General features: G+C 36.8%; 7 protein-coding genes across 7 annotated transcripts; 4 read left to right on the plus strand and 3 right to left on the minus strand.

Moving 5' to 3' along the window:
- Positions 1-95: 95 nt before the first annotated feature.
- On the minus strand, positions 96-324 carry RO3G_10136 (uncharacterized protein; the record flags this gene model as incomplete). The annotated part of the gene is made up of 2 exons (XM_067664721.1): positions 96-190; positions 258-324. The coding sequence occupies 2 exons, from the start codon at positions 322-324 to the stop codon at positions 96-98; spliced, it is 162 nt and encodes a 53-aa protein (XP_067520822.1).
- Positions 325-1,367: 1,043 nt separating this feature from the next.
- RO3G_10137 (uncharacterized protein) lies at positions 1,368-4,058 on the minus strand (the record flags this gene model as incomplete). The annotated part of the gene is made up of 4 exons (XM_067664722.1): positions 1,368-3,295; positions 3,356-3,508; positions 3,571-3,709; positions 3,756-4,058. The coding sequence occupies 4 exons, from the start codon at positions 4,056-4,058 to the stop codon at positions 1,368-1,370; spliced, it is 2,523 nt and encodes an 840-aa protein (XP_067520823.1).
- Positions 4,059-5,165: 1,107 nt separating this feature from the next.
- RO3G_10138 (uncharacterized protein) lies at positions 5,166-6,152 on the plus strand (the record flags this gene model as incomplete). The annotated part of the gene is made up of 3 exons (XM_067664723.1): positions 5,166-5,211; positions 5,278-5,429; positions 5,775-6,152. 3 exons carry the CDS (start codon positions 5,166-5,168, stop codon positions 6,150-6,152), a joined length of 576 nt encoding a protein of 191 aa, XP_067520824.1.
- A 598-nt stretch (positions 6,153-6,750) lies between these two features.
- On the plus strand, positions 6,751-7,866 carry RO3G_10139 (uncharacterized protein; the record flags this gene model as incomplete). Its single annotated transcript, XM_067664724.1, has 5 exons — positions 6,751-6,768; positions 6,825-6,842; positions 6,878-6,927; positions 7,368-7,372; positions 7,799-7,866. 5 exons carry the CDS (start codon positions 6,751-6,753, stop codon positions 7,864-7,866), a joined length of 159 nt encoding a protein of 52 aa, XP_067520825.1.
- Positions 7,867-11,786: 3,920 nt separating this feature from the next.
- RO3G_10140 (uncharacterized protein) lies at positions 11,787-13,521 on the minus strand (the record flags this gene model as incomplete). The annotated part of the gene is made up of 9 exons (XM_067664725.1): positions 11,787-11,993; positions 12,058-12,206; positions 12,319-12,410; positions 12,516-12,623; positions 12,763-12,857; positions 12,916-13,009; positions 13,130-13,194; positions 13,342-13,379; positions 13,509-13,521. 9 exons carry the CDS (start codon positions 13,519-13,521, stop codon positions 11,787-11,789), a joined length of 861 nt encoding a protein of 286 aa, XP_067520826.1.
- Positions 13,522-16,130: 2,609 nt separating this feature from the next.
- RO3G_10141 (uncharacterized protein) lies at positions 16,131-17,342 on the plus strand (the record flags this gene model as incomplete). Its single annotated transcript, XM_067664726.1, has 1 exon — positions 16,131-17,342. The coding sequence occupies one exon, from the start codon at positions 16,131-16,133 to the stop codon at positions 17,340-17,342; it is 1,212 nt and encodes a 403-aa protein (XP_067520827.1).
- A 580-nt stretch (positions 17,343-17,922) lies between these two features.
- Positions 17,923-21,231, plus strand: RO3G_10142 (uncharacterized protein; the record flags this gene model as incomplete). The annotated part of the gene is made up of 1 exon (XM_067664727.1): positions 17,923-21,231. The coding sequence occupies one exon, from the start codon at positions 17,923-17,925 to the stop codon at positions 21,229-21,231; it is 3,309 nt and encodes a 1,102-aa protein (XP_067520828.1).
- Positions 21,232-21,530: the final 299 nt, after the last annotated feature.

The following is a 21,530-nucleotide window of genomic DNA, read 5'->3' on the forward strand; positions in this document are numbered from 1 at the left end:
AATGATCGTGAGCATATTTCAACAAAGTCTATGCAGAAAAAAAAAGGCCCATGCCATTCTCAAAAATCGGATTTTAAGTATTGATTATCCCAATTTTATTCACTAAAGATAGTTGCAAAAAAGTAGAGTGAAAATACGTTGTTTTTGTATTCAAAACTGTAACCATATAATGCACTAGTAGTAACATGCTCTATAATAAAATAATAGACAAAATAAACATTTCATTTTTCCATGAACCAATGAAAGCGGCTATTTACTTGCCGAATCTTTGACAACACTTGGGGGGGGGAGTAATTTGGATAATTTATATATCCATCTCGGCATTGGATTTGATTCTTTTTAAAAAAACACACACACACAAACTAAACTAAAAGATAAGCTATTTACTATAAATCTCATAAATGCATGTACTTTGACTAAATCGATATAGTACTAAATTTGGTATATTCCTATTTGAACTATTCATATTAGACTCTTAGTCTATCTCTGTCTATTAATTGGTCAAAAATCCTCAATGCAAATATTATATTGCCTCTATGATGTGACATATACCTTCTCGTTAATATATTATGAAATTTGCAGGTATACAAGGTAAGTAATTCAATTAATATTTATTTGTTTTCTCAAAAAAAAAAAAAAAAAAAAAAAAAAAGTAAAGGCAACCAAGTTTGGAAATGCAAAACGAAAGCACAGATGTTGCACCATTTTGTACATAAAACGCAATGTCAGTTCACTAAATCAGCTCCGCTTACAATCATTTTAATATGAAAAGCATCTACATAAAAGTTACCACTTCATATTATGCTCAGCTTGAAAATCATGATCCTTTTAAATCATTATTGATGATCGAAACGCAACAACCGCTATGATTACTTATAATACGTCAGATATAATTATGTATGCAAACTTTTCAAAAAAAAAAAAAAACGAGCATATTATATTTCTACTTTCACCTACTTTACTAGGTCCATATTTCCTTCCTACACGGCTTGAATATTTATCATTGTGGTACTTTTATTGTTATATTTGAAGCATATATATAATTGTAACTTTTGTGAATGTCTGCATAAAAAGAAAAATTTGTTGCTTTAAACAAGTACCTATGCCTTCTGCTAATTCTGGTATGAGACTACATAATATATGTAGTATATATGCTATGAGCAATTATGAATCCCATAGACCCTGGTACATGGCAGGATCTGAAGTAGGCCAGTTTACATTTGATAAAAAGCATATAAAAAAAGACAGTGGCTAAATAAAGCTATTGCGTATTTCTTTTGCAGATATTTTATTTATACTTGTTCATAAAAAAGCATATGCGTAGTTTTTTTTTTATAAAGTGTTTTGATGTTGAGAGAGCGGAATTTTCACATAAAGTACATGACTTTTTGAAGTTCAGGCTTGACCACAGCGTAAGAAGCAATCTGGGTTTCAGCATCCATGGTGGACTCAGAAGTAGCATCGGTTTCAGACCATTCATTTCTGCGATGGAAGCGGGCACGAGTGGCAATCAAATCAGCATAGTAAGCTGCGGGGACAAGGGAGACAACACGAGTGGCACGACTATAGATGTAGCACATACGGTAAGTCAACTCTTGCAAGGCATCAGAAGTGAACTTGTTTTCATCATGCAAGACGTGATAATGGGTAGGTCTGGATGTACCTTGGAGACCAGCATGAGATTGAAGATAGAAATCAAACTCAAAAGGATGAACAATGTCAGTGTCGACAACAGTACCAGGCATACAGTTACCAGTACGGTCAGCATCACGCTGCTCGATAGGGAAGAACCTAGCATGATGACGCTTTTGGACGACGATAAAAGTAATAGTAGGCTTATAGTTCTTATCCAAAGAGGCACAACCAGCACGGATGGCAGCAACTTCAGAATCCATAACTTGCTTGAATTGGCCTTCAGACACACCATCACGATAAAAGAGCATACGCTCTGGCTTTTGTCCACAGGCCTGATAGAAAGTTTTGAGTATTTCCTTGACCATGTTGGCAAGGTCAGCAATGATTTCAGTACGGTTGCCTTGTACACGGATAGCCGATACATATCGAGAGGCACGCGCATCCATGGAGCCGCAGAGGGCAGCAATTGAAGGACAATTCATGTCGCCTGCTGCAGGATGAGTAACATCAGCACCAAAAACAATGGTTGGACGTTGAGAAATAAAAGGGATTTGACTAGAAGGCAGGAATAAATTCATACCACCCAACTTCACGTTGACTTTCAAACAGACATTGGCACAGTATTGCTTCTTGGCATCAGCGATATGCTTAGATTGGACACATTGGGTAGCAACGCCAATAACAGTATCAGAGATTCGCTTGATTTCAGCATACAAGGGTGTGCCAGTGTTGGGTAAGATGCAGAAAATGATTTGAGGGTTTGCCTTGGCAGCGTTGCCGGCCTTCAACCAAGCTTCCTTTAAGGTGCGATCAATATTGCCTTGAGGGTCAGCATTCATTACAGGAGGTTGACGGTTCACGACGTTCATGCCGGTTTCAACAAATGTCTGACACAATTCACGAACGAAACGTTGGACAGCAGGCAGAGGGACAGCACCAGCAAAGTTAACAAGAGCCCAAGAGCCAAGAGTTGCACCTTGAGCAACCTTCTTACCACGAAGGTTCCAAGCACCGCCTTGAGGAGCAAATTCTGCATCTTGAGAGGATTGATGGTAGGATATCCTGGGAGTGGGCAAGACACGAGCGTTGATAACAGCCATCTCAGGTTTAATGACCACGCCGAATTGGTTAATGTAAGGATTGTCACGATATTTGAGAAGATTCAATCCTTGGCTAATCTTGTTGGCACGGACATTAGGCTTTTGACAGGTGAACTTGATCATTTCAGCAGTTTGCTTTTCATTAAGCTTCTTTACGTGACGTTGACCAGGGAGAATTTCACAGACTTCCATAGGCAAGAAAATATCCTTCTTGACAACAATACAAGGCAAGAAAGGATAGTTAAGACGACGGTTGTACTGCTTGACAAAGTAGTTGGCTACACTTGTTTCAGTACCATCTTCGAGCTTGAAATTAGTGCTCTCAGCAGAACTAAGGGTAAGTTTCGTGATCTTGTATCTGGGTTTCTTTTCACCACGATGAACGACTTGGATTCTCAAGGGTTTTAACAGTTTTTCAAGCCTGGCCAGCTCACGAGCTGGGATTCCACGACGAAGTTCATCCAAAGAACGGCGACCTAACATTTTAGCAACAACTTCAGGTAAAGGGCCTGATTCATAAAAGGCCGTAGCAGAAACATCAATATTGATCATCATTTTACCTAAATTGAATTTAAAAAATGATTAACTCAAATGATGCGTTCTATGTTTCCACAACTTACCGACAGTAGGACGCGCAGATTGATAATAGCCTTGCCAAACTTCAGCCCCATTAGGAAGAGCACGCTTTTCAGCAGGTGTAAAGAAGGAGCGGCCAACGGTAGAATGCATCATGGAAGGAAGGTGACGAATAAGAACATCAAGCACCATGATGGCTGTATTTAAATACTATCAGTAGGAACAGGTTTTTTTTTTCTTTGAAAAAAAAAGGACATACCAGTAAGACAGTTGGAAGTGCATGCAGATTGGCTATTTAGAAAGCGACGAAGTTCTTCCATATTAACCTCACCAGCCTTTTTGATACGGATCTTAAAAGAGTTACTTGCGCGTTTGGAATCTTGTTCCAGCAAGTTGACCTAAACAAATATGAGTTGTCTATAATAAAAAATATTAACAACAAACCTCAAATTGCTTTGCATTTTCTTCACCCAAATGAAGTTCTTTAGGAGAGAACACGTTCTTGCGACCGTCATAAATTGTTTTGATTCCCACAAGAATACCTTGACCGTTGGAATCTTCAAAGGCCTTCCAGATCTTACGATAGACAGCAGGAGGAGCACTGGGTGGATCAATAGTAACATCATAATGGAATACATTGCTTGTGATAAAGCTTGCAACTTCAAAGAAATTTGCACGAACACGAACAGGTTTGCCAGCTTTACCAGCACCAGGGCGAGTAACAAGTTCAGTCAGCTTTAATGACATCTTGTTTAATGTTTTTTTTTATAAAAAAAAAAGAAGAAAAAAGAGAACGGTAACAACAGGTTTTGCTCCTTTTATATTCATCAACTGAACCAGTGATGTTTGAGCAATGCAAATTACGCCGTCACTTGTCTCTTTGTTTGGATTGCAACAAAAAAGACGATAAATGAAGCTCTTTTTATGATGGTCAATAGAAAAGTCATCTATAAAAAGAGACATATTTTTAATTATGAGCATCTTTCTTCTATAACTGCCGTACCTGAATGAATTGTGTTTTTGGATTAAGAGTATCAACTGGAGCTGAAATGGCTTTAACCAGAACTTATTAAGCTGGAGGCACAATAGAAACCGCAGTTTTCGTGTTTCACAAGTGAGGATTTAAAGTACAAAAGTAGTATACATAAAGTGCTTCATTTATTCTTTTAAATATAAAATATCAACGTTTATTCCAAGGTAAAATATAAAGATTTGAATGCTCTTCATGATGGTTACTTGTTTAAGAAAATCATTCAATAAATATAATAGTAATGGACATCTTATTAGCTGCTTTCGTATCATATCTCAATTAAGAGTAACTCCCCTATAGGAAGCACAAGCTGTTAAATATGCTGTCTCTTAGAGAACTTGATACAAAAGAATTAATTATAGGTTTGCTTATTATTAAAGCAATACACTAAATATTTTACTAATAAGGCAACATTTTGATATGAAGCTTCTCTATTATAAGAAAAGGCTGTTAAATTGATAGATTAATATTTACCATATGGCCTCATAATAAGAGCTTTTGTTTATATACAAACTTTTAATGCTTTTTATATTGGGAATTAATATATTTACCAAAATGATGTAAAAAACAAGTTTGTCGATAAATAGCCGTCATATAAGACACATAAACAAATGTACTTTGTTAATTCTATTGTCATCTTATGATCTTGAAAGTACTATATGATTGTAACAGTATTAACCACAGACAATTTTTCAACCTCTACATTTTGCAATGATGCATAATATGTAATAGTTACACAACTGCCTTTCTTATTTGGATACACTATTTCCGGAAATTGATGGGACACTTCACAAAAAACATTTGGTGCACTTGAATAAATAAAAATGAGCCAAGAAAACAACACGAAATCAGATGCTGGCCAATTCAAAGGTAGGACAAGAAAAATAAAAAAAAAATCAAGCACTAAAAAAATTTAAAACTGGGACATTTCTTCAGGTCGTCAACACTTGAAAACCCCTTCAAACACTGCTTTCAACTGGCAAAGAAGCGCTGAAGTATCGGTCAAATTTGTTGAATCGAGAAATCCTGAAAGTGGAAGATCTGTTGGTAGACCACCGAAGCTAATCGATGCTCATTCAGAGTATTTAGTAAAAGTTAATAGATGAGAACGATACAGAATTGCTTCTTGACCAGATGATGGAGAGCTTGACAACCGAATTTATGGGATTGCAAAATTCTAAGTCGGCTTTTCACAAGTTTGTCAGAATAAAAAATAGAATCAGTTGTAAAAGAGCACACTTTTTCAACCTGAGGAAAGGATTGATCTTGAGGCAATCGAGCAAAGATACAATTGGGGCAAGTACTTGGAAGATACTGACATGGTTTTTGAAAATAACTGCGTATTCATTGATGAAGCAGGCTTTCATATAAATATGAAGCGATCTTTTGCGTGGTTTTGAGTGGGAGCCCATAAAATTATAAAAACTCCAAAGACAAAGTCGAAAACGGCAACAATCCTTGGCGCTGTTTCTGTTCTTGGCACTGTTTCTGCTCTTGGCGTTGTTAACGTAAAAGTAAGGATCCCCAAAGCTATTCAATCAAAAAAGAGAAAGTTAGAAGGCAATAAAGAAGACAAAGAAGCTATGGATGTTGCAAAACGGACAGTTGGTACAATAACTGGTCATTACTTCAACACTATTGCGAGTACTTTGAATATGATGGATCAATATGAAGATTTTAAAGATCATTATCTAATCGTGGACAATGCACCTATACATGAACACAAGAATATAAAGTTTTATGTTGAAAGCCGTGGCTATAACTGCGTTCATTTGCCACCCTATTCCCTTGAATTAAATCCTATGAAATAATTTTGGTCAGTCTGTAAAAGTAAGCTAAAAAGAGAAGCGCTCTTAAAAGAAGAAGCTTTGAATTCGGGTATAAGATAAGCAGGCAAAAGTGTTCTTATTAGTGACCTAAAAGACTTCTGCAGATATTCAGCCAAGAAGTTTGACGATTGCTTAGAGCGCAAACCCATATAAATGGATCACCCATTTGGGACACTTGATACTGCAAATAATACCGAATGTTACTCGAATTTCAAGACCGCTTTTTTTTTTTAAAAGTTAATAAATCACTCAAAAGCATAGATTCTGTACTGAAAATGAAGTATAAGCATAAGAATTATATATGTAATTGGTTTATAGCTTTAAAAGAAGTTATCATATATAAAAAAAACAAAAGTTTATTTTTTACGCCAAAGATGAGCATACTAAAAAGGTAAAAATAACTGATGTTTAAAACGAAAACTTCCTCTGTGAACTTTAAAGTTTTTTTTTTTTTTTTCTAAGTTTATTCTTAGGCGAAACTTCATCATTGTATTTTGAAGCTAGTATTACTTTCTGTGCCTTGAATTTACTTAAAATATTTTTTCTATCTTTTTCCACCTCTTTTTTTTGTATCTATTTCATGGCAACACTTTTAAAGGTACTTATTTCATTAAATTGCAGTGAAATATCTAATTTAATCTTTATTTGCTTTAGGTCCTCTTCATGTTTCAGGTAAAAAGCGTAAATAGTATAAATCATCCAAATAGGTACGTGCAAGGCTAAAAGACTTATTTTCATGGTTCCATATATTAAAGCTGTAAGTCAAGGAAATACTTAATGTTCTGTTCATTAAATGTATGTTGTTTCTTTAATAGCTTGCCCTTTATGGCTATGTATTATGTTCTGATATGCTTCTGTTTATACTTTTATGGCATTTTCATGAGTGGCTTTACTGCTATTAAAGCAAACTTTACTCATACTTATATTTAGAAAATGCTTTACAAGATTATTAATGGATGTATTGGGTCTATATTGTCAAAATGAAGCTTAAATGTAAGTAATACTCTCATATGATGCTCTAAAAAATGTTTAATCTGAAGACTACTTTGTAGTTATCCTGTAACTCATCCGTAGTCCTTCTGTTCTATGTACTTTGCGATTGCTCCTTTCCCCATATAACTATCCAAAGGCTCTTTCTCTCAAGATGGGCAATTTACAAGGGCTTTACTGAACTTAATTCTATTTATTACACATCAGGCAAGGTAAGTTAAAAAAAGAAAGATGTTCGCTGATGGATGGATGGATGATTGCTATGTTATTTCGTCAAAAGGTTGAAATGGTATAGTATTTGGCCATTCGAAAGACGTAAAGAAGTATAGAAATCTATTTCAATATAGAATTTTTTATCCAATAAAAAGCATAATTTAAAGCCCAATATATTGTTTTTTAAGCCAATGAAGTGCATTAAATGATAAGACTTTCTACAAATAAGAATGTAAGAAGTATATAAATAAACATGATATCGTCTACTAACAAGAAGTAAATCTGTAATGGTTAAAAAAGAACCAGCCTATCATATCAAGTAGAATGCAAATATTACTCTCTCTCTCTTTTTTTTTTTTTTTTTTTTTTTTTTTTTTTTTTTTTTTTTTTTTAGGGAAAATCAAGGTAAAATCAGAGATTTCAAGTGTTTTTTGGCGTGCGTAATATTCGAGTAAAACTTGAAATATTACCAACTGCCGTAAAATTCGCTTGAAATGCGCCGTTTCAATACTTAGTAATATTCGGCAATAACATGACTTCCATACTTATCGAACCAAGGTCACTGCCTCTAAATCACAGCTTTGGCTATTTTGGAATGCAAGTATACCTCTTCAGGCTTGCACAGTATGGTACAGGGCACTTAACCTCAAATTACCAACACTATATTCTCTGCAAAAAATCCGTCTAGTTGATACAACACAATGTCACTTATGTCGTCTCTATGAAGATTCAATTGCACATTTTCTGGTCTTGTGCCCAGTAAAAGCTCGTATATGGTCCACCGTTCTTCAACAATACTATCCAGATCTGAATTTACAACCCGAAGCAATTTGCCATTTCTTACTTTCATTTGAATGTCCACAGTTTTTGACTATCTTTCAACTTGAGCTGTCTATAATCAAACTAAATAACCTATTTTCAATCGTCTCAATCACTGAGCATGAATCATTTGACTTCAATGGACCAAGCAAGTGCCATTAAAAAGCCTCTGAGATACAAAAGGAGCAGTTCAATCGTTGGGTAAGCCAGTGTCTATGTTTGAATCACTTTCAAGAGCATACCGTATACTTTTGATATGTTCCCTCAAAAGAGACACCCACACCCTGTTCTATTTTTTTGTTTTTTTAATAAATTAAAATAAACAAAGGAGATGAGGAGCACAATGGATGCTGATGGTTCATATTGGCTTATTTTAGTGTTCCCTTTGTTGATACTACAAGATGACTAGATGTATTTGGCTTGTTTTGTAGGTTGATTGTTTAGTAAAGATAGCACCGGAACATGTCATTTTACTTGTATTGCTTGGACATGTGCTTACATTTGAGGAGCCTTGGCACTTGGAGGGCATCTGGTTACTGTGTGACGAAATGCATAAACCATATAAACTATACAGTATCTCAAGATTGATATTTTAATTCATAGCTTGCTTGTTTGCTTGCTTGTTGTTGTTTTTAAGTAATCGGCTGTAACTACATCTAGTTGGTTTTATACACTTGGCTTATCAGAACAAGAACTAAAGAGAAAGCTATATACAAGGAAACCATTCTTAACATTTTCAAAATAATAATAATAATAAAAGCATTAGAGTGTTCAACACTTTATATTAGTCTATCATCAATACAAGAGTTTACCCAGAACACATGGCAGTTCTTTCTGAACTTCTACAGCTATTGTAATAAATATGCTTTATAAACTTGCTTGCTTATTGCTTACATTTTATATCTTTGTATGGGAAAGTATTGAAATAACGACTTGTCAGTTCTCTTTATTATCATTTGTTATTTTAGTATGATAGCTCTCTTAATGTGATGCTGACTGTCGTTGATCATTCTTGTTCTCTATCTGTAAGAAAGGACAACATTGCAAGACCCTTGTACAATGCATTTATTCTGTATTATCGTTAAATAATAATACTGCAAGTAGAACATGTATTTGTTTTAAAGAAAAAAAAGTCAAAAATATTGGTAACAAGGTATATGTTTATTTAAAGTAATCTTTCACAACTTCTCCTTAAACATATTACAAAGTAATCTTTTTTATTTATTTCTTAACAAAAAAATAAGCTAAAAGATATTAAGGATCAACTATAAAGAATCTATAAATGTAGATTAGAAATAAACTTTATGTTTTCTTTTATGAGAAATAACTTGTGGAAGCTAAAGAAAATCAACCAAGAAAGAAATGATCTCTCCTATGTTAAATGTGTATGTAAGGGAGGGTACATAAATATGCTTAGCATTGTACGATTTTCCTTATGATTTATACAAGAACGTCATTGATACATCCATGTACATTAATAATACAACATTATTTTTAAAGCAATCCTTTTTCTTCTTCTTCTTTCAATTCATATACGTCGGCCATTCTACAGTAGTAGTCTTCTTCCTTTTACAACCTCACCCCCCATCACATTCATTTAACACCATTACATTCTTTTTATTCTTATGAAATCAGCTCGTTTTTCTTTTATAAACAACAAGTTTGACGATCAATATACTTTTGAGCTTCAAGGATATGTAAGCATCAATCACAACCAATTTTTTTTTCTTTTTCTTTTTTTTTTAGGAGGGTTAGTTTGGCCCAAAAGAGGCAAGCTTGATTGCTCACTCTTTTAAGCAAAGTGTCTAAATCAAATTGCTTTATTGACCAATTCGTTTTCAAATACTTTTGATCACGTATATTTGGTCATATGTAATCGAAATGTAGCAATATATTTATATAGGGGCGACTATTTAAGCAGTTCTCAACTTGATTTACGGAACGTTGAACGAAATCATCAAGCTATTCTAAAGGTATTGCTCCACTGGCCTCAATCATCCTTGGACCGAGTGTTTCCACATCACTAAGCTTGCCTTGCTTGAACTTGTGCTTTAAAATAGATAGGTTAGTTAAATTGATAGTGGTATTGAAAAGCTTAGTATCATAGCAATCCCAAAGATAATAGAACCAAGTTGCTTAATAGCTTCAAGTAAAGGAAAGACGAGTCCATACTCGTGTTGAAACACCAAGTATAGTTTATTTGGTTTGTATTGTTGATGAGAGATCCAAAAGTATTCATGGTAAAATAAAATAAAATAAAGTAAAATAAAAACCTTTAAATTGGCTATGTTGGGAAAAAATAGTACTATTATATAAAATGAAAAAACAAGCCAATGGTATGAAACTTGATCCAACTCTGTTTAGAGGCTTGTAAAGAAAAAAGAAATAGAATACTTTGGAATAAGTTCTTCTCAGACTCTTCTTTCATCTTTTCTTTACAATATCAACCCATCATGAAAGATTCAACTGAGCGTATTGCACTCTTTCAAACATGTATGGACTGGAGAAAGGTTCAGCCAATGTAGTAAAAGTATACTTTGATGCTTGAGTCGATTCTCTAACGCATATCAATATTAGAATAGAAGAGCATTATAAGCCAAAGCTGCTGTGTGTATTTACTTATCAGCTAAGCTACAGCCTTGGGCATTTTCTTAAAATGAGTTTCGCAATCGAAGGATAGACTTTGGACTTCAGAGTTTTCATTACATATGGATTATAACACAATCTTTTGTAGCCATGTTTTTTCTTTTTTTTTTTTGTAGTATATTTGATTTATTAGTTAAATAAATAAAATGTAAAAGGAAAAAGGTCACACGTCACAGTGAGTGGTGTGCTTTTAATGAAGACGGAAAAGCTTGAGTTTTTAAGAATAGTAGAAATGAGTTGAGGCCGTGATAATGGGGTATGTCGAAGATATATTGCCATTGAGCACGCCAGTGAAGAGTAGATTTTGTTTAAGATTAAATAAGTCACACGTCGTATTGGGTGGTGTATTCTTAGTGAAGATTGGACGTCCCAGTTTTTTCAAAAGCTGTTGTGACAATACGTTCAGGTAAGAGAGGAACATCATCAAAGATGTATCGCCAATGTGCACGCCATAAAAATAAAAGAATGTAATAACTAAGACGGAGCAGAGTTGTGTTGTCAATATAATCGAAGCGTGTCAGATGCAATAAAAGAGTAAGGATATCAGTTGGTTGGAAATCTAGGTGAGGTGCAAAACGAGACAGGGCTTCTTGCCAGATGGACCATTTATGAGGGCATTCCACGAGAAGATGGGTGTTTTTTCTTTTTCTTTTACTTTACATGAATTTATCCTGCAAACCTTCATCCCAGAGAAGATTTATGAAACTCAAATACATAATAACTAATGCCATTTTTTAGGCATTCTATATAGAACATGAAAATGAACGCCTTATGAAATGAGTGCATACTATTCTGCTTGTTCGTCAATGCAGAATGTTTTCATATATAATGATCATGGTGATTTTATTAATTTACTTCAATAAATTCCAAGTAATAATTTATTTTAATATATTAGAAATTTGAGTCTTCCCATTTCTTTATATGTCTTTACTTAATCTATCCAAAATTTCACTCTGGAGAAGAGGGATTTGAAAAGAAGGGACCAAGCAAAGACATACCAAACTTATCTTGCTCTTCAGTAAGTCTAAGAATAGACGGATTTACCAAAGAAGAAAGAGAAGGAAAAGGAGAATCATCAAATCTTCTTTTGATCAAAGTTTCGTTGTGTTCTTTTTTAAGCTGCAAGATTTCATCTACTGATTCTTTTAACAAACACTATTATTGAAATAATGGTTAAAATGCGTATTTATGTAACAGATGAATACATAAAAATTTATACCTTCATATTCCAGTAGAAACTAATGAAGTCTGGCAGAGCTTCCAACTTATCTTCGATGCTTGGCTTGATTATCAGTTTATCTTCTAGCCAGAACTCGTATAGACAGGCACTTGATTCAAATCTAAGACTCCAGAGGTAAACAGTAGTTTCTATAAAATTTAGGTAAACATTGGTTCTATTCATTATACAAATAAGGAAATATATTTTACCAGCAGCGTGAGCAAAAAAAAACTTTGACTTTTTTGAACGACTCCATGGTACCCAAAGAGAAACAATCAGCAATTGTTTTCAGCATTGATAAAGAGCCAAATAACCCTTTGTGGTGATCAAATCCTGCTTTACATTTGTCTGTACTACCAAAGTGGTATGACGTTTCCAGCAGCAAAATCTCCAGATTTTTAACTCCATACATTTTTATAAGGCCATCAGCTTTGTACTGGAATTTGTTATCTTTATACAGGCCACTTGCCTTGAGTTGCTGCGTCATGGATTCCAGCTGTGCTTCACCATCTTTAAAATCTGTTTTGCATTCATTTACTTCAACTGCAACAGCACCAGAAACAGCTCTTAAAAAAGGATATAGTAGAATACTATTGAACGCTGTTTCTCCATCAGCAATATCTTGGAAGGTGGTATGTAATGCATAGCTGTTAACATTGAAATTCAGCCGTGCTGCGACCGTTCGATATATAATATATTTTTTACCTGGCTCGGAACACATTCTCAAAAAATTCGTACGCCGGGCCGTTTTCCTCATCGGGAACATTTCTAATAGCCTTTTTGTAGTTTTGCAGACCTTCCTATAAAAGTAAGCAGTACCAGGTTAAAATGATAAAACGATATCCACACAAAACTTACACTGTCAATAACCGAGTTGATGTAAGGGACATACTCAGAAGGCAGAGGGTGTTTACGCTCCACATGACCCTCAACGTGTCTTTTATAAATACCTCTATCCAAATTTGGTCGCGACGAGATACCTTTCCCGCATCGAATGATGCTATGCGACTCAGGACTGTGTAAAAAAAACCCTATAAATTAACTTGTCCTCCTATGTTGCCATTTTTCTTACCTATAGGGATGGAATTTGTCTGATTCTTGTAAGAAGCTTACCCAATCCTTCCAAAAAGCATAGGTCTATAAAATAATGTCAGTAATGACTTGAAATCCAAAGTTCAAAGCACTTGCTTCATCTATCTTTTCTTCTTTATTCATTTCTTCAGCCTTTATTTCCTCAGTTTTTATTTCTTCAGCTTCTTGAAATAGATCATACTTTCGTTTTACTGACAAAGAGCTGCCTTGAGCATTACTATAAAGATTAGCTAATGCAAAAAGATAAAAAGAAAAAAAAAACAATAAAATTAACAATCATATTAACAATCATATTAAAACAAAATGATTCGTAAAAATTCCTTTTTTATGACCAATTTGCGTATTTGTGAAGACCTTACTTCCATGAATCATATTGTTGCTATTGTTTTTGTCGGTTTTTTTAATTCTTTTAGGTCTTGCTTCGTCAGCCTTTATTTCTACTTTGCTTGGCTATGTAATTAAAAGTCGATTAACTGTAATTGCTCTTCAAACAGAGATACTTTAGGTTGTTCACCTTCTTTTGGTCCTTCAGAGAGTTGACGTAGTCCCTTATTTCATCAGGTATATTTTCTAAATGAAAAACCCAATCCAAATCTCTATTATATTCTTTAACGATCACATTGTACTTCTTATACTTGTTAATATCATTATGGGTTGAAGAAAAATAATTTCGAAAGCCCCAGCTTTTTGCAGGCGTGTTGGAAAAAAAACCATTTGAACTTTCTGTTTGAACGGGAAGCTTAAAATCATTATACTGAGAATTTAAAGTCATAGTAACTGATAAAGAAACGTAAAATGATGTTTCCTAGAGATAATAAAGGACTCATTGTAATACAGCATATATTATTTTCAGGATTAAATGTTACATTTTTACAAATTTTATAAACAATATATGCAAAAAAAAAGCCGCAAACAAATGCGTCATTTATTCCTAAAAATAGTGTATACTGAAACGTTAAAGGAACCAATTAACTGTACTAGATTCAAATATATTTTTATGATGTGGTCTAATATGTTTAAACAACAACCTTATAAATAATTTGAACATCAATTAGGCGCATGATGTCCAATCACACATCATTTTCGCCCGAGGCAGATCAGAAGAGGGAATGGAAGCTTAAAAAAAACCCCCCTATTTTATGGGATCAATGGTAAAAATGATAGGGAAAGAAGGAAAATGAGTGCAAGCGTTAGAAAAATTGGTATGGAGAGGACAGGAACCAATCGAGGAGCCTTTGCCCTACCTGAGGTGGCCTTGGCTGCAGCAAGCTCTGCTTGTAACTGCATGTTTAGGTCTAATGTTGTGAGTACTTTTTAAAACAAGGAAAAATCTATGGAGTGATGGAAAGCTCACTTTTTCGTACATTTAAACATTTACTTTGTTTACAAAAAAATTAAAACCCAAATAAACGCGTGATGACTTCGTTTTCATCGTTTTCGCCCGGGTAAGATTAAAAGGAAAAGAGTGGAAGCTAAAAACTCTTATGGGATCAAGAGTAAAAATGTTTAGGGAAACACGTGTAAGAAACACTAGCGGGAGACATTGGGAAGCCATTCGAGGAGCCTTTGCCCAATATAGGGTGACGATAAAGGCGGAAACTTGTCATGGCATAGGTAGTCGAGCTCATGAAGGATGGTACAGATAGTAGGCCATCTATAAAACCAAGGAAGGGCTGCTTGAAAAGAATGTGGTATTCGGTGAGGTAATTTGTTCAGAAGGAAGGACAGAGGATCTACTATCGTTTCAGGCAATTATAGTCGGCGGTGCATATTGAGGCAATGGATAGAATGGGACTTTGTAAGTATCTGTGAAGGATGGAAATGGTATAGTCTAGATGTACCGCCAGGAAGCCATCTGAGACCCCAACTCACACAGCGACTTTGTTCTATTCTGGTCATTGGCAGCCACATGATAGGATCCAAAGAAATAATCGGACGAAATTGAAAAAGAAGTGTAGAGTTAGGAGGAGCGATTTTGACAGAGATTGTCTTGTCGGAACTGTAACTGGATCTTTTTTAGATTTCGCTTGTCTAAGGATTCAAGGTGAGGTAGGCATTTTTTCCATAAAGATGACTTTGAGAGCTCATATCATTATAAGTAACTATTAGATCGACGGATAAAGCACAATAAACGAGAGAGCAGGATATCACCTGGAAGTGTAAAGGAGCGAAGAAGGGATTGAGATTGTAGGATGTAAGAATGTTCTTGCATGGAAGGTAGTTTTGTAAGGTGAAGCATCACTTTAGTAGAGGAATGAGAAGATCCAACAGAGGTACGGCTTATATAAGTATTCTGTGCACTTTCAAATTTGTTTGTAAGGAACGACGTAATTTTGGTAATTGTAAAGCCATTTTCTAGTTGGGCTCGGATTATTTGCGTATAAAAACGTGCGGCAAGGAGTAGAGTAAAACCTTTGGGATGAAGACCTATGGCCAAAAGCTGATTCATAGTTACAAGCGCCTTATTTGTATTAACATCGAGTAGTTTAAAAGTATCGAGATATCCACCAGGTCTAAAAGGTGTTCTGAGGTAAGGGAAAGAGGGATGGGTTGGATGTGCATCCCAGTAAAGAGTATATATCAAAGGTTGGTCTGTAGGATCGAGTACTACGCATTTACGCGGGCTCCATACATATCCAAGACTATGGCTGTAGTCTTCTCACAGCTTTAATAGGTTCACCATTTGATGTTGATCAGCGATGGGGACTACATCATCGGCATATAAAAGACAGGTCATAAAAGGGGCAAGTTGAATTAGAGATAGGTCTTCTTCTAAAGGTTGTGGATGTAGTAGTTTCGGAAAATCATTGATATATATGTAGAATACAGACATGGTGAAATAATGGACCCTTGAAGAGCGCCAGTAACTGGCGACAATCTAGTCGAGGTAGCGTTTGTTGTAGAACAGAGTCTGATCATAACGGACATTGAATAATCACAACTAAAAGAAGTATATTAAAATTGATAAAAGATAATAATTCATGGTTCTTTCCGACAAAAATAATTTCAACCAGAAAAGTGGCTTAGCCGAGTCGCCTCAACTCAACACCAAGGCTACATCAACGTCCAAAACATCAGCACAACGCTCTTGGACACGGGTAGTGACCAAAAACCGTAAATCACTGTTACATTCGACTAATTCTTCCTCGACGGCTAACATGGTTACGTCCACACCGAGCACTTTGGATGCCCCGATGATCTCTAAGACCAGTATATGGCGAACAGGCCATGGTTCAGGCAGTGTCTTTATCGATATGACAGGTCGCAAGGAATCGAAAATCGAGTTTCTCCATTTGGTTGCTCAACAATATCCTTCTCGCGTAGGAGTCCTCACTCAACAAGTTGGAACTCTTAAGTTTGCTGAGATTAATTTCGCACCTGATGACGACGCATTAAGTGAATGCCTGGCGAACGGTATTACTTTTGCAGATAAATCAACTATCTTACCTTGTCGAGCGCTTGACACTCACATGCAAGTTGTCCGTCTGCGTCTGTCCAACTTACCCTTTTTGAATGAGAAGGCCTTGATGAAAGGTCTGGAAAAAAGTTTGAGAAAATATGGAGATATTTTGGACGTTGGGATCCTTTTAGAGCCCACTACAGGTACCTATATGTGTACTGGTTATGCCGTCCTTAATGTGGCTTCCAAAACTGAGACTTTCGAGCCTTTAACTCATTTGATTCCTTGGGACGAACAACGGGGGTGTGGTTTCTATGCAGTGTGGAATCAGATGCCTGTGTACTGTCGCTACTGCCATGAGGAAGGTCATGTCGTAGCTAATTGTCCTAAGCGTAAAACTCGACATACTTGTTGGAATTGTGGCGTCGTAGGTCACATAGCTGCCGAATGTTCACGGGACAAACCATCCAAGAAAGCTCGTAAGCAACCTGAGCCTCCTACTAAGCTCTTTGATACAGTTCAAGTAAATAATGTTCCTCCAGAAGTGCTACCAAATGACGTCTGCACTCCTGATGAGGTCTCTGAGGAGCTTATGGAAGATTTAGTGGAGCCTGATGCTCAAAATAATATGTCTGAGACTCTAGACACAATTGTACCAGTTGATGTCCCTGCCTCCACCTTGAATGCTGAAACCGCTTCTAAGCATAGTGTCAAACGGCAAAAGAAAGATCGTCGACCTACCCCTTACGTTCTACCAGCCACTCGCTCAAAATCCACTTTGATCAAAGCCTAGCTTCCCACACCCGAGCAAGACGAATTTGTGGATAATACATCACCTGTAACTAATACAGCCCATTTGGACTCCTCTTCCTCCTGTACCTTAGCTGGGGAGGACAGTTATAACATCAACTTACAATAATATGAGTAATAAGTCCAAATCCTTATTACTACACATTGCTTCACTAAACTGCAACAGTTTAGTGAAAACACACAATTCAAAAAAACAATCCCAGTACATTCGTTTCCTACGCTCCTTAAACTTCGACATTATGACTTTCCAAGAGACCCACGTCTCAGACAACAATTATGCTTTTATCAATTCACAGTTTCAAGCCCGCCAATTTCTATGGACTCGACACTGTGGTATAGTTTCTTTCAATCCTTCCTATGTTTTATCTCCGGATATGATCCCGGACAACGATCGCGCCATCCTCACAAGAGTAGAACATCCACACGGTGCATTTTTGCCTTTTTATGTTCTCGTCTTATATGCTCCTGCTTCCTCAGGCAAGTTACGTCAAGAGTTCTTTGACGGTATTTATGATATTCTACATCAATCGACCATAGACGTGGATTTAGATCGCCTTTTCATCATGGGAGATTTCAACTACTCATATCAACGCAGAAATTTATTTTCACAGACCTCGATGCAGTGGGTTTCTTTTCTGGAGAACCTTTTTTTCAATGCCTTGACAAAAGATGATCTCCATGCGCTACCCACCTTCCGCCGCAACGACGATTTATTTTCAACTATTGATTATATACTTGTCAGTGAATCCTTGCGTACACAGATTCATGATAGCAACTTACAAAAATTGGATGCATCTTGGACCGACCACTCTCTGTTGTCCACCACTTGTTGCATAGGAACTGATGCTACTGGTCCTGGCCTTTGGCGTGCTAACCCCATTTTAGCTCGCCAACCGGCGTACCAACAACTACTTCAAGAGAAACTCACTTTGATTCTGTCACAGCTACCTTCAGGATGGTCACCCCAGGCTAAATGGGATTACGTGAAAGCACAGGTCAAGGTAGTTACTCGTAACTATGCCGTGGACTACACAAACTGGAGAACTAAAGCTCTACGAAAACTTCAAAGTGATCGGAACAAGTTTCTTCGTAGCAAACCTCCTGTTACCACACGAACTCGCCGGCTGCCCACTTTTGATGTTCAAATCGCTTCACTTCAAAATGAATTGGCCGAAATTCTAGCTCTAAAAGCAAATTCTCGCTGGTGTGAAGAAGGTGAAACCTCTGTTAAATATCTTAAACGCATATACCATCAAAGGACGATTGAGCAGCGTATCCCTTCACTTAGGCCTACTGACGAAGGTGATACTGTTGAAGACTCTGAATCCATGCTTCCTATCTCTCAGGATTTTTACCAATCCTTGTACAATGTTGATCATGTTGATGATACTCGTCTCGAGGACTATCTCAATGATATCAACAACGTACCCGAGCTTACAACAGACAACTGCGCAACTCTCATGGAACCCATCACAATAGCAGAGATAATTCGAGAAACAGCTCGTGTGGTCAACAAAGTGAGTAGTCCTGGAGCTGATGGTCTTGGCTATGCCTTTCTTCACCAACTCTTTCGGTATCCACCGCTACAAGAACTTGTTCTGCCAGTGTACAATCAAGCCCTTTTGTCGCATCAGTCCCCATCATCTTGGCAAGATATCCGGGTTCGGCTTCTCTCCAAAAAAGGTGATCTGACTAGTTTGAAAAATTGGCGGCCTATCTCTTTGATCAATTGTGATGCCAAAATTTTCACAAGAATTATCAACTCCAGACTGAAATTTGTGATTGGCAAACTAATAACAAGCTATCAAACTGGTTTCCTGCCCAATCGTTTGATTGCTGAAAATGGTCTTGTCCTAAATATCGTTATGGAACATGCTCGTGCAACCAAGTCCGATCATATCGCCCTTCTCTTAGATCAGGAAAAAGCATATGATCGGGTACATCCGATATATCTACGTTCTGTCTTGCTGAAATTTGGTTTTCCTCCCGAATTTATTGCTTCACTCCTTGGTCTCTTCTTTGGAAACCGAGTGCGCATCAATATCAATGGTCATTTCACTGAACCAGTGAATCAACTGCGTGGTCTTCGACAGGGTGACCCTCTCTCTCCTCTCCTGTTCAATCTCGCTCTGGAACCTTTTCTCCAACATGTTCTACAAGATCATAGTTTACATGGTTACTCATTCACTCCTGCTTTGGGTTCGACACCTCCTCTCACTCTCAAGGTCTTGGCCTATGCTGATGATGTGTGTGTATTTTTGTCTTCCCACGCAGATTTTCTACGTGTACAAGAACACATACATCACTATGGTCAAGTCTCAAATGCTAAAGTAAATCTTTTCAAGACGGAAGCAATCTCACTCAATGGAAACTCGTCTCCTTCATGGCAACAACTGCTTTCTGAACACAAAATCACGAAATGGCATGATCATTCTTCTGCTCAACCACTCCGTTATTTAGGGTTCCCTGTGATTAGCTCTATTACCCAACGCCGCTATTTCGAGACTCAATTGATACAGACCATCAAGACCCAATGTGGTATCTATTCCCAACGAAATTTGTCACTGCGAGGTAGGGTGGTGCTGGCTAATTCGGTGATACTCTCCAAACTTTGGTACACATTGAGAGTGACTTCCTTCCCAAAACGTTTCTATAGCCAAATCCGATCAGTCATGTACCAATTTATTTGCAGAAGTATCAAACCAGGTTTCAAATACGCATTGCTTTGTCGCTCGATTGCTGAGGGTGGTCTCGGCCTACTCGATCCTTTAATCCAACAACGGTCTCTCCAACGGCAATGGATCTCTCAGCTTCTCCAACCTGATGATCCTTTCTCCTGTAGTCAAGTCTTTTTGAAAGATTTTGTTCGAAGGTTTCATTCATCGAATACTAATTCCTTGTTGGCAATTTACTTCCATTCGCTCCGATCTTCAAATAACTGTGGTCGTTTTGGTTCTTTCCTTCCCGCCCTGTATGATACTGTCGATTCATTTCCTCGGCATGGCTTGGAACATGTACGGTGTAACCCAGCAACACTTCTGCAGCTGCCTATTCTGGCACTCTTTGCTCACGTTCCACCTGATCACTGGTTGCGTAGTCCCCGCCGGTCCAAACTTCAAGCACACCAATTTTTCACCTTTGACTCAGTTCGACGCTGCATTCGTCCTCTGCTAGCTCCTGATGGTCCTCCGTTCCCTCGTCTCTCCTCGTGGCTCACACGCAACTTACAAAGACGAATTATATCTCTCAATGACCTCACTTGGTCTCTTATCCTCCATGAGACTACCGATGTCGGTACTGTAGATGACACACCCCTTGTGTCCTGGTTTACACGCTCGTCTTATTGGTATTTATTTGACTCCAAGGTATTTCGTCTTAATCAACTCTCAAGTTTACTCCCTTTGTCCTTCTCCACTTGGTCTTCACAAAAATGGCGGCAATTCTGGTCCCTAAAAATTGCTCCAGAGGCTCGTTCTCTTTGGTACAGGTTTTTATACAACAAATTACACTGTCAAGTAACCGTATCTCGTTTTGATCCCCAAGTTACTGATATGTGCAATTTTTGTCAAGATGCCCCTGAAGATCTTAGACACTTATTTGTAGACTGCCATAAAAAATGGTCTATCTGGCAGACAGTTTTGTCACAATTTGCTCCTTATCTTGAGTTCCAACAAGACGACGTTTACGCAATTCTGATGAACTTGCAACAACATGACTATATCAACAATACTCGTCTTCTCCTACTCTGTTCCTCCGTTCTGATGCATATCTGGCGTGCCCACTGGCGCTCTGTATTTGATCAAGTCCCCTTCCAGGAGCATGTCATCATCGAAAAAATATATACGCATTTCCACCGTATCAGTCCCCACTAAAAGCATACCTCTCATTACGACGTGTGACTTTCTTTATTTGTAAATAAATAAATAACTTATTACAAAAAAAAAGATAATAATTTAAATCTTTATTAAATAAAATATATTCTTCTTCTTTTTATATAAAACTATCACTATTAGATTCATTCTATAAAGTAAACATGAACACTAAATAAGTCATGATCTTTACTATTCATCATTTCTGTAAATGAATAACAATGGATCAGGTACCTAGTCAACTTTGATCTGACTGGAGGCATTTCATATAAATATATCTTTCCTCTCAAAGAAGACGGGAC

This window comes from Rhizopus delemar, genomic scaffold, assembly GCF_000149305.1.
Source record: "Rhizopus delemar RA 99-880 supercont3.7 genomic scaffold, whole genome shotgun sequence".
Lineage (NCBI taxonomy): Eukaryota > Fungi > Mucoromycota > Mucoromycetes > Mucorales > Rhizopodaceae > Rhizopus > Rhizopus delemar.